The 10746-nt window shown below is 34.0% G+C and overlaps 2 protein-coding genes across 5 annotated transcripts; both read left to right on the forward strand.

Moving 5' to 3' along the window:
- Nucleotides 1-248: 248 nt before the first annotated feature.
- LOC108450036 (histidine-containing phosphotransfer protein 2-like) lies at nt 249-5797 on the forward strand. Of its 2 annotated transcripts, XM_017747463.2 has the most exons (8): nt 249-392; nt 695-786; nt 2105-3265; nt 3572-3702; nt 3786-3854; nt 4622-4693; nt 4990-5062; nt 5586-5797. In XM_017747463.2, the coding sequence occupies exons 3-8, from the start codon at nt 3206-3208 to the stop codon at nt 5628-5630; spliced, it is 450 nt and encodes a 149-aa protein (XP_017602952.1). In that variant the 5' UTR covers nt 249-392; nt 695-786; nt 2105-3205; the 3' UTR covers nt 5631-5797. The 2 variants fall into 2 exon arrangements, with proteins under 2 accessions (XP_017602952.1, XP_052883776.1); XM_053027816.1 differs by lacking the exon at nt 4622-4693 and having other exon boundaries at nt 255-392.
- Nucleotides 5798-6601: 804 nt separating this feature from the next.
- On the forward strand, nt 6602-10443 carry LOC108450401 (flagellar radial spoke protein 5). Of its 3 annotated transcripts, none has more exons than XM_017748006.2 (9): nt 6602-7076; nt 7920-8004; nt 8219-8335; nt 8862-8926; nt 9017-9105; nt 9210-9289; nt 9567-9678; nt 9915-10034; nt 10117-10443. In XM_017748006.2, the coding sequence occupies exons 1-9, from the start codon at nt 6743-6745 to the stop codon at nt 10300-10302; spliced, it is 1188 nt and encodes a 395-aa protein (XP_017603495.1). In that variant the 5' UTR covers nt 6602-6742; the 3' UTR covers nt 10303-10443. The 3 variants fall into 3 exon arrangements, with proteins under 3 accessions (XP_017603495.1, XP_017603496.1, XP_017603497.1); XM_017748007.2 differs by lacking the exon at nt 6602-7076 and adding an exon at nt 7261-7577; XM_017748008.2 differs by lacking the exon at nt 6602-7076 and adding an exon at nt 7261-7466.
- Nucleotides 10444-10746: the final 303 nt, after the last annotated feature.

The raw sequence follows: 10746 nt of genomic DNA on the forward strand, positions 1-10746 counted from the left end.
AAAAAAAAAAAGCCCATCTCCATATAGAAATTCAAATAAACAAAGAAAAGTGGATATTAACATCTTTATAGAAACTGATGTCACCTCCATCTACTTCTGTGTAATAAAAGTTAAAATATACGAGATGCATGCCTACATCTTAAATAGAAAACATGAATGTTAATAATTTGTATTTCCATTTAAGTGTTTTCAAGTTACTAGTTTTCAGCATGTTATACCAACTAATGATAATATTTCTTCGTGTTTTTCTGTTAAACAAAAACCTTTCCAAAGCTAAGAAAAAACAGTTAAAATTTATAAACCCTTCCATGCAAGAAACAATTATTGACAATGGCATTGAGTATCCTGAAAGTCCTGCTTTCTGGGTGTTGATTCAGTTCATGCATGACGAGGTAACCCATTTTCCTTTTCTAATATACTTTTTAGCTGTTTTAATGCAATTTGGGTTTTGTATTTTTCATTGTTTATCTCTGTTGTTTGATTGCAACTTAATTGCTAATACTTTATGGATTGTGAAAATCATCATAAAGTTTTGAACGAATTGATGAACTGCTTGCTTTTTTTTAAATCTTTTCCCGGATGTGATAGCTATATGAATGTGAAATTGCTCATAGTTGTTGACGTGTTAAATTACTCTTCTTTCAAACAAAATGCTAACAGTTTAGTGATACAATTTCGTCTCTTGATATTTCAGGGAAAATTTTTATCACCAATTCTGTCAGCTGGAAACCATGAAGGGCCCAGTTAGGCCTATTTATATTGTTGGAGCATCGGCATTAATCTCAGGTTTGGAAATAGGGTTTGTAATATATGATATGTTAATGCATGCCAGGTTTCTTGATGGGAATGTTTCTTTTTATCTTGTGAGTGGTCACCCTGATGACTTCTCTAGATCTATGTTTACCCTAACATAGGTGAATGCCAAATACGAGTATGCATATGGTATATGATGAATCTTGTTCCTTAAAGTAGCAAATCATACTAAGCCCCATAAAGTTTACACTCATTTATCTAGAATTTTAAGCTTTGGACAATGAAGTGGGCAATGAATTCTATGTTTTATGATCACTAGCAATGTTTCTAAGTTGTAAGAGCTATTTGTTGCAACTAAAAAGTAAGGAGTATATCGTTTCTAAATTTTATCAATATGAATATGTCAATTATAGATCCTTTGAGTTGGCATTGTGAGCTGTTTCAAAAAATCACTGCTTGAAATCCTAAATTCCGGGGTTTATTTCAACAAAACTTTTGAAGGTTCATACTAAACATGAAGGAGGAACATTTTAGTAGGGTAGAGCTATCTCTCGTTTAGGGGAGCTTTGTTTCTTTGTCATCAGGAAGGAAGGAAAATGTAACAATTTGCCATAACCACCTAGTTTTCTGCTTACCATTAACCGTTGTTAATTCCATATTGATACTAGTGGTCAAGCTTGTTGAGTGCTTTTGAAGTTATGCAATATATTTGAAAGGGGTTATGATCTCAAAGCTACTTTTCATGCGGAGTAGCTGTCTTTCTGCTCATTAACATTCTGATCTTTCACTATTGAATCGTTTCTTTTGAGCACTCTTGTCCAGGTGTTTTGTTAAAGAGGCTGAAGTATTTCAAAAGCTTTTAGCTTTCTAGCTTCATTTACAAAAAAAAAAAAATCCGCTGTGGATTTCTGTAGTAAACCATAAACATTAGGAAATTGGATTTGTTTTTACATGCAAAACTGAAAGACCTTTAATACTAAAGTTCAAAGAGTATTAAGTTTGAAAAGTAATATGGAATTCAATAACTTAAATTCTTAAGTTTCTCTTCCCAAAAACCCTTAAATTTCAAAAATGGTGTCTCAGGGACAAAAAAAAAAAGCCCATCTCCATATAGAAATTCAAATAAACAAAGAAAAGTGGATATTAACATCTTTATAGAAACTGATGTCACCTCCATCTACTTCTGTGTAATAAAAGTTAAAATATACGAGATGCATGCCTACATCTTAAATAGAAAAACATGAATGTTAATAATTTGTATTTCCATTTAAGTGTTTTCAAGTTACTAGTTTTCAGCATGTTATACCAACTAATGATAATATTTCTTCGTGTTTTTCTGCTCATGATGTAGGACTGCATGATATATATCAGCCTGGTGTATTTGATCTCCTAGGGAAGGTCTTAGGACTGAATTCGATGTTATCTAGGTTAAGCAGAGTATTTTGCTAGCCCCTTCATCAATCTTGTTGAAACTCTAGCTGCGCTGAGATTAATTCTTCAACCCATTCCAAGGAACTAGCTGATCATATACTAGCGTAAGTTGGCTTTGAACCAAATTTAGCTTCCGTTAGTTCATTGAGAGTTGTGGGATAGGCTCCTGGGTGAACTTGAACTGCTTTTGATCAATGAGATGTTTAACGAAGAATCTGAGTAATACTATTTTGTCTATTGCAGCTACAATAAATAAGACAACTGTATATGGACTGTTACATTATGATTAGAATAATGGGGCCCAGTTGACAGTTTAAATATTTCTTCAATTTGAACATGTGGCATGGACATGCTGTATCACCTTATGTGTCAATAAGGTGTAAAGTGGACCCCCAATGCCTGTCAACTTGCCAAGCAGGATTAGATTGGGAGTGCTTTTTAAGTTGATAAATTTTGGAAGTTCAATGGCAAAAAAATTTACTGTGTTTAATTGCGTCATGGTTAGAACCATTATCTTTTGGTTAAATATCATATATTGAGTTGCATATAATCAGTTATGAGTTGGAATTTAGATCCTTCATCGTTTTCAGGATGTGTTTGGAGTCCTTGGTTTGTTTTTCTTAATGTGTTGTGTGATCTCCAGGAAAAGGCTTTGCTCTTGATTTATCAGTTACAAACGATCACAAGCTAACCCCACATTTCAAAGTTATCCAAAGACCTTTTGATTGACAACAGTTCAGGTGTTTTCTCACTAAACCAGACAAGATGTAATAAGTGCCAGAAACTCTCAATGCAAGAGGACAAAGAGAATTTCTTGACATTTGTCATTAGGTGTTGTAGGTGTTATCAATGAAACGCTGTGCTAAACTCGTGTTTTCTGACAACACATTTTGTTTGCAACACATTTTGCCTGTTAAATTGTCACTTAAAGGGGGTGCATCTCATGCAAAGACCTTTTCTTCTCACCTTGGATAGAATATTTCCTCCATTTTCAGTTGTGTTCATTTAAATAGCATCAGAAATGGCTTTGTCTATTGTCAAAGGACTGCTTGAACAATACGTGCAATCACTGTTCAATGAGGTTCTTGGTTTCTCTTCCCTTTTTAAATTTTTTTTAGTATCTTTGGTGCCATGAGTGTCCTTTGGATTTAATTTGCTATCTATGCATGGGGCTTTTGGTTAATTCTCCATTTGACCTTGAATCAGATGTCTAAGCATTGTAGGTAAAATTTTGGGGATTATATTAAAAAAATTTGAATTCTTTTATATATTTTTATCCTGTTTGGATTATAGCTTCTATTGTAGACATGCAATTGCTCAAGTATTTATGGCATTTTTGCATTAACTTACTATTGAATCTGTGTGGTTTTATGGTTTTTCTTCACAGGGAATTATAAATGAACAGTTTTCTCGTATTCAACATTTGAAAATGGTTGGAAGAACTGAACATTTTGTCCAGTTGATCAATTCGTACTGCCTCGATGTGGAAAGCATCTTAGCACAACTTGCAAGCTCCTTGTATTTTTGTTTCTAAATTGTTTGAACTCAAGAAATTAATTTTCTTTTATTTGGATTATCTTAATGGGGCTACATATTTGCAGTGATCTCCCTGAAGTGGATTTTTCTAAGTTGGCTGCTCTTGCTGCAGAAGTAACAGAGAGAAGCTCCCGGTAATGTTGACCTTAATTTGAATCCTGGTTTAGCTCATCTTATAGGATGTTTGCCAGATGAAGAATATTGATTGAAATTTTTGTCTGATGGTGTTTTTCTTTTAAGAGAAAATTGTAGTAGTAAATGATTTCTTCATTGTATGCTTAAAGTATTAAAACTAATGTTGAACGTGGAATAATGTGTTCCTTGATTAAGAAAAGAGTGCATGTATTTATAGGTGAGGCATGTGTTTTAGGTCTGCAGCGAAGATGGGAGGTATTGCAAAATGCACAACTAACACATTAGTAGAATCACTGCCTATCTGTCCCTTTTGATCTAAAATCATTGCAGATGCAGTGTAAAATGAACAAAAGATGTGGAGCATCTCCGCTGAAATAGGATGCTGATTAAATAGAAGCATCCATATATGCCAAAAATAAAATTCAAAAGGCGACAAACAAGTATGTATAGCTAGAATGCGTTTTCTTACGTATCAGTATACATCATTAGATTTTGCAGTTGGAAGACCTGTTGGCAGAGAAAGAAACAGGAAAATAATTAAAAGATTGAACGTTTGATCTTGTAAGGATTTGTGATGCTTCATTTTATGCAGCTTTAGCATTTTTTAAGAAAAACATTTATGTCCAAAGTAATATTTACTTTGTCTTGTTTAAATTGAAAGTTAAGGTATAATATTTTTATGTAGTTTAGTTTTAATTTATGCAATCATATTTACGGATTACTGAGTGGATAATATCCCTTGCCCCCACCAAATGCATTTAAACAGTATTGGTGCTGAGCACGTGAGACTCGCATGTGTGGATCTAATGCGGGCCTGTGAGCAGATGCAGAAACAGAAGTATGAAACTTTCTTGAATGCACTTTTTTCACTGATCTTTTTATCTACATGTGCTGCCACGTGAGAAAATGTTGACATGTGTATTCATCAACGCTGCACTATTATCATGCTTTTACTTTTATGGCATAGCTAATCTTTTCATTGAAATAGGTGTTTGTGGTGTTTGATTTTATTTATCCCACATGCATTTATCTGGTCGAGGTCATTCAGTCCTTATGCTGTATAATCTGCTTATGTTTTAAGGAATTTTCTATTTAAGCATGTGCCATGTGTTTCTATAAATATCCGTATTACAGATTCCTCCTGGCCTTGGACTGGACAAAGACTGAGTTCACTCAAACCCAGAACAAGTTGCAGGTCCTTGTCCAGGTATAAACTCAACTTCAATTCATATGACAATTGCATTATATGAAATTTTTATAATGAAAATAAACCACACAGAGAGAGTAAGTTCAGATCCAATCAAGCTGGTTACCATTTTAGGCCTTGCATTAGTTTGTGATCACTTCGGTCATTTTTGGTAATGCCTTTCTGGTTTTGTTTTCTGAACCGTCATGTCCTGAGGTCCCAGGCGAGAAGAGTTTAATCTCTTTATGACAGACCATACGTCATAAATCAGGTTAAGTGTTTAGACGTAGTTATCCACAATGAGTAATGTTGAGCGTATCGATCATTAGAAGCTAACCTTAATTAGTATGAAGAGTTTGCATTTATGGAAATTTATTACTTAGCGCATTGATATCTTATTGTCTTGAATTTGAACTTCATTGAGCATAAATTATGAGGTTATTAGATGATACACTTTGCATATGAGATCGATAACAGTAATAATAATTGTGTAGTGGTGGTTTGAGGTTGTTAATTATTATTGCCTCGGCTGCATTGAATGCAGATGGAGCGGAGGATCATGAGACTGGAAGCAAAACAAAAAAATTAGTGGATGGTGCTTGCTGCATATGGAGTAGTATACTTGTAATGAGCCAGCCTATAGAAATTTCGAACTGACCTTGGTGGTTTCGTTGGGAAAGTTTGGGAAAGACAATGTAATAGCAATCGTAATATAAATGTTAGCAGGAAACTTGAGGCAGTAGTTTGGAAAGAGAACATTTTTCACAGAGTAGTTAGTCTCATATTGCTCTGCTCATCTTGTGATGGTTCCATCCACAACACGGATGAGAAACAGAACCTACCAACAACTCATGCTATTACTTATGTTTCTCTTCCACTGCCACTCACTGCCCTTATAAATGGATTGTCCCTTAATTCCATTCCATCAAGACTCCGGCTTTCCCCTCGATCAAATTAAGTGTTTTCTAATTCGAGCTGGATGGATAATTTTTAAATAATTAACAATATTTTTATTTAATTATAAATAAAAATTAATAAAAAATAATGTTTACTTTTTTTTAATTTTTATGAATAGTACTTCAAATTATATATCATTATTATGTTTGAGATAATAAAAGTTTTAACATTAACTAAAAATTTTATCACAAACATGTATAAGCGTAGAAATCACAAATTTATTTTTAATATATATAATCGATGGAAGTAATAAAATATATATAATAAAATTGATGGAAGTAATAAAATATATATAATAAAATTAAATATAATAAAATTGATGGAAGTAATAAAATATATATAATAAAATTAAAATGTGTAAAAATATTAAAATAATGAAAGTAATAGAATATGTATAATAAAATTAAAATGTGTAAAAATATTAAAATAAAGTCAGCTGAATGGTGAATTACAAATTTTATTAATTTAGTCGATTTAGGTTATATGAATATTTAAAAACTAAAAATATAAATTATTTTAATTATGAAAAGTAATTTCATAATTTTTTTGAGTTGATGTTATTAAGTTAAATCAAAATGTTAACAAAATGTTTTATAAAGGTCATAATTTGCTTTTCTTTTCAGTGTGCATATTTCTAGAATTCTAATTAATATTAAAATAATATAAAATTGTATTCGTAAATTCATTTTTAAGGTATGTTGGAGTTTTGAGTTTGGACACGCATTATTTTTGGTTTTACGGGAAATGGCCTCATCCACTGTCTTCACCGGTGTCAGCCTCTTCAAGTCCAAAAACTCCACTAAACTCATCACTTCAACTCGGTTCTCCGACTCCAAGCAACAACTCAGCCTCAACTCAGTGAAATGTTGCTCAAAAACAACCACCGCAACAACGGAGGAGGCGACTGGTCGTCTAGTCACGGTGAAGAACGGGAACGATTCGCTCGAAATATGTCGAGTCCTTAACGGCATGTGGCAGACCAGTGGAGGTTGGGGCAGAATCGACCGAGACGCCGCCGTTGAAGCCATGCTTCGCTACGCTGACGCCGGTCTCTCCACCTTCGACATGGCCGACCACTGTACGTTCAATTTTTTCCGTAGACGTGGCATTATTTAATCGGTTTGTTTTATTAATTTTCCTGACCACACAACCAAGATAGCTTCCTTAAATCCACGTGTCACGTTCTTTCATTTGCCACGTTCCTATGCCTCATGTTTTATATTTTTGGCATACTAATATGGCACTATTGGATGCTTTTTTAGGTGAAAAACAATTTGAATGGCAGAATTCTTACAGAGTTCTTTAAGCAACTTTACATTGAATTCGGTTAAATGGGAAGCAAAAACTGGGTGTAGTCCAATAAGAAAGTTGACCCCAAACCAAATTCAATGTGTCATTACTGAAGATAAAAGAAGAAGCATAGTTAAGAATGGAACTGACTCATTGGAAATATGTAGAGTTGTAAATGGTATGTGGCAAACAAGTGGGGGATGGGGTAGAATTGATCGAGACAATGCTGTTGATGCTATGCTTCGATATGCTGATGCTGGACTTACCACTTTTGATATGGCCGATATATGTGATCCCCTTATTGCTTTTTTACTTTTTTGTAAATGAATGTCCTACTTTGAAATATGTAGTATGTGCGCCAGTGTTTGCATATGTTTGTTGGGCGCATTTGTTGCATCTGTTTTGGTTAAGTAGAAAGTTTATAAAGTGGAAATGATTGTTTGAGAAATTAGGATACCCAAGTTTTTAATGGTAAAGATCTTTGCATGAGTCTAGACAAGTTTAGTTGATTGTGGACTTTCTTCTTTTAAGTATTTGAAGCATATAAAAGGTCTATATGTGAATTTTCAGTAAGTTGAATTTCTTACAGTGTTACGATTTCTTTTGTTGTTAAGCTTCTATGGTTTCGCAGACGGGCCTGCAGAAGATCTTTATGGCATCTTTATCAATAGAGTTCGTCGGGAGCGTCCACCAGAGTACTTGGAAAAAGTCAGAGGGTGAGTCGTAGCCATATCCATAAGCAGCACAATGTTTATGTTCTGCTAGATTTGGGTTAATAAAAGCTTTCTTGGGCACTAAACTAGTTTACTCTGTGCTATTCTACTTTGTAGGCTACTTAATTTTGTTGGGTTAATAAAAGCTTGTGGACCAAAATAGTTTGGGAAGATTAATTTTGTTGGTTTTCCTTACCCTGTTGCATTATTCATGCAGTCTCACTAAATGGGTACCTCCACCAGTAAAGATGACAAGTGGCTATGTCAGGGAGAACATTGATGTCTCACGCAAGAGGATGGATGTGCCTTCATTGGATATGCTTCAGTTTCACTGGTACTATTAAGTATCTGTCACACTTTCTTTCCACTTAGAGTAATTTGCTGCGGAAATTTAAAACCTCCCTTCAAAACTTGATAGGATGATGCAAGCTTGATTTTTAATTTCACAGAGAACCATATTTCCTTAAGGGGATAGGGAGTTAGAAGCTTCAAAGTCTCTGTTTGATTTTATATTGTTTGTTCTGATTAGTAATGGCATTAGGTAAAAGCTCGCATTATTTGTTACAGAATATATTATTGACTTCAGCATTGTTGTCTATTAAGGTAGACAGAATTGGGTGAAAGTATTTGCTTAATTTACTTTCTTACTGTATCAAATATAAACCTTTTTATAGACTATGTATTGCATTCTAGTGATATTTGCTTCATCTATCATTCAATTCTTAATTATAATGAAGTTTCAACATCAGCAATCCTGTATTGATTCTGGAGAATTTTCATATTTGTTTGATAAGGGAACTTGACTTGTTAATTTCCTTCCTACTGAGTACCGAATGTTTCTTTGTATCTATTTGAAACAGGTGGGATTATTCAAATCCTGGCTACCTTGATGCTCTAAAAAACCTTACTGATCTGAAAGAGGAAGGTTAGAATTCATTCTCTGCTATTCTAGTTTTAATTTTGAGTAGCCTGCAATTCTCGATTTAATCAAACTACTACTCTGATCAATGTGCAGGTAAAATTAAAACTGTTGCTTTGACAAATTTTGATACGGAAAGGCTGCAAATAATACTAGAGAATGGAATTCCTGTTGTTAGTAATCAGGTATATATATTTTCGACAAGTAATTACGTATTTGTTTTATTGCTTTCCTTGGTAATTTATATTTTCTGTGGCATTGCTGATAATATATATGGTGGTTCCATCAGGTGCAACATTCAATTGTTGACATGCGCCCCCAGCAGAAAATGGCGGAGCTCTGTCTGCTTACAGGAGTCAAACTGATAACGTTTGTCTCTCTCTCTCTCTATATATATATATCCCCTACCCCACACAGACATCTTGTCTGCCTTTAACTTGGGCGTTGCAGATATAGAACCAGCTAACCAGGATAAATCTTCCAATGACAAGTAGTGAATTTGAAGCCAAATGTGTATACTCAATCAATACGGCATTCTTAGATAATGGCCTAATTTCTTGCTTACACTGATTTTATGTTTATTGATCTCTATTAGATGACTAGGCAATGCTCTACCTTAGTAGTTTGATGGGAATTTCAAATGCAGGTATGGAACGGTAATGGGCGGTCTATTATCTGAGAAGTTCCTTGACACAAACTTGACCATTCCCTTTGCTGGCCCTCCGTTAAATACTCCCTCTCTGCAGAAGTACAAAAGGGTACTAACTTTTTCCTTTTTCGCATATTTTTAAGAAAGCATTTGATTAAGTTTGTCTTCTACATGTCATTTCTCGTCAAAATTTCATCTTCTATGTAACCAGTTTGCAATTGTTAAAAACACATCGACTCCATTGATAAACATGTATTAGTACTAATATGTCTTTTTAGAGTGAATATATTATATACCCTTTTACCTTTTGCTGGTGGTATTTTAACGTCAATATGGATGTGGCAGATGGTTGATGCTTGGGGAGGATGGAGTTTATTCCAAACTTTGCTTAAGACTCTAAAAACAGTAGCATCTAAGCATGGAGTCACAATCCCAACTGTTGCTGTAAAATACATACTAGATCAGGTAATTTACATGCAAGGGTTTATTTTTGGTTGGGGTTAGTTTGATGCATTGAAATATGAGAAACTTTCTGTTTGACTTACAGACAGCAGTAGCAGGATCGATGGTAGGTGTTAGACTTGGTTTGTCAGAACATATCCAAGACACAAATGCCATATTTTCACTTGTTCTGGATGAGGAGGATGTGAACAGCATACAAGAAGTTACGCAAAGAGGGAAAGATCTGCTTAGAGTGATTGGGGATTGCGGAGATGAGTACCGGCGTGCATGAGAATCACTGCTGCCGTTGTGTCTTTTAGACCAAAATTTATGTCATGTTCGTGATGTTATTTTTCCTGTCTAAGATGTTATATATTTTATATAAATTTTGACATTTTATGTGTTATATAAAATTTTGATGTTTCCATGTAAATTCATTTTGTGTTTTTTTTTTTCTTTCCAAATCATGTTCTGGTCATCAGTAAATGATTAGGGTTTCCAGGGTCCCATTCAGATATAATCAAGCAGATATTCAAATATTAACAGAGTAAAGATCATCAACTTTTTACTGCAGTGTTTAGCAGCTAGCGTACATCCCCGTCATTTTATGCATGAAACCTCAATGTATAATTTATCTTAATTCGATAAATTGAGAACAAATATGTTATTACTTGGTAAGCATATCACACATACTACACAGTAAAACACATTAAATGAACTGTACTCTACTAATTCG

The sequence above is a fragment of the Gossypium arboreum genome, chromosome 5 (assembly GCF_025698485.1).
Source record: "Gossypium arboreum isolate Shixiya-1 chromosome 5, ASM2569848v2, whole genome shotgun sequence".
NCBI classification, from domain to species: domain Eukaryota; kingdom Viridiplantae; phylum Streptophyta; class Magnoliopsida; order Malvales; family Malvaceae; genus Gossypium; species Gossypium arboreum.

Bases quoted from the DNA above. Each gene is read 5' to 3' on its own strand.
- LOC108450401 (XM_017748006.2), top strand. From the start codon at position 6,743: ATGGCCTCATCCACTGTCTTCACCGGTGTCAGCCTCTTCAAGTCCAAA. The intron at 7,077-7,919 runs GTACGTTCAATT...ATGGTTTCGCAG, and splicing joins CTTCGACATGGCCGACCACT to ACGGGCCTGCAGAAGATCTT. The intron at 8,927-9,016 runs GTTAGAATTCAT...ATCAATGTGCAG, and splicing joins TACTGATCTGAAAGAGGAAG to GTAAAATTAAAACTGTTGCT.
- LOC108450036 (XM_017747463.2), top strand. From the start codon at position 3,206: ATGGCTTTGTCTATTGTCAAAGGACTGCTTGAACAATACGTGCAATCA. The intron at 3,855-4,621 runs GTAATGTTGACC...GCATTTAAACAG, and splicing joins GTAACAGAGAGAAGCTCCCG to TATTGGTGCTGAGCACGTGA. The intron at 4,694-4,989 runs GTATGAAACTTT...TCCGTATTACAG, and splicing joins GAGCAGATGCAGAAACAGAA to ATTCCTCCTGGCCTTGGACT.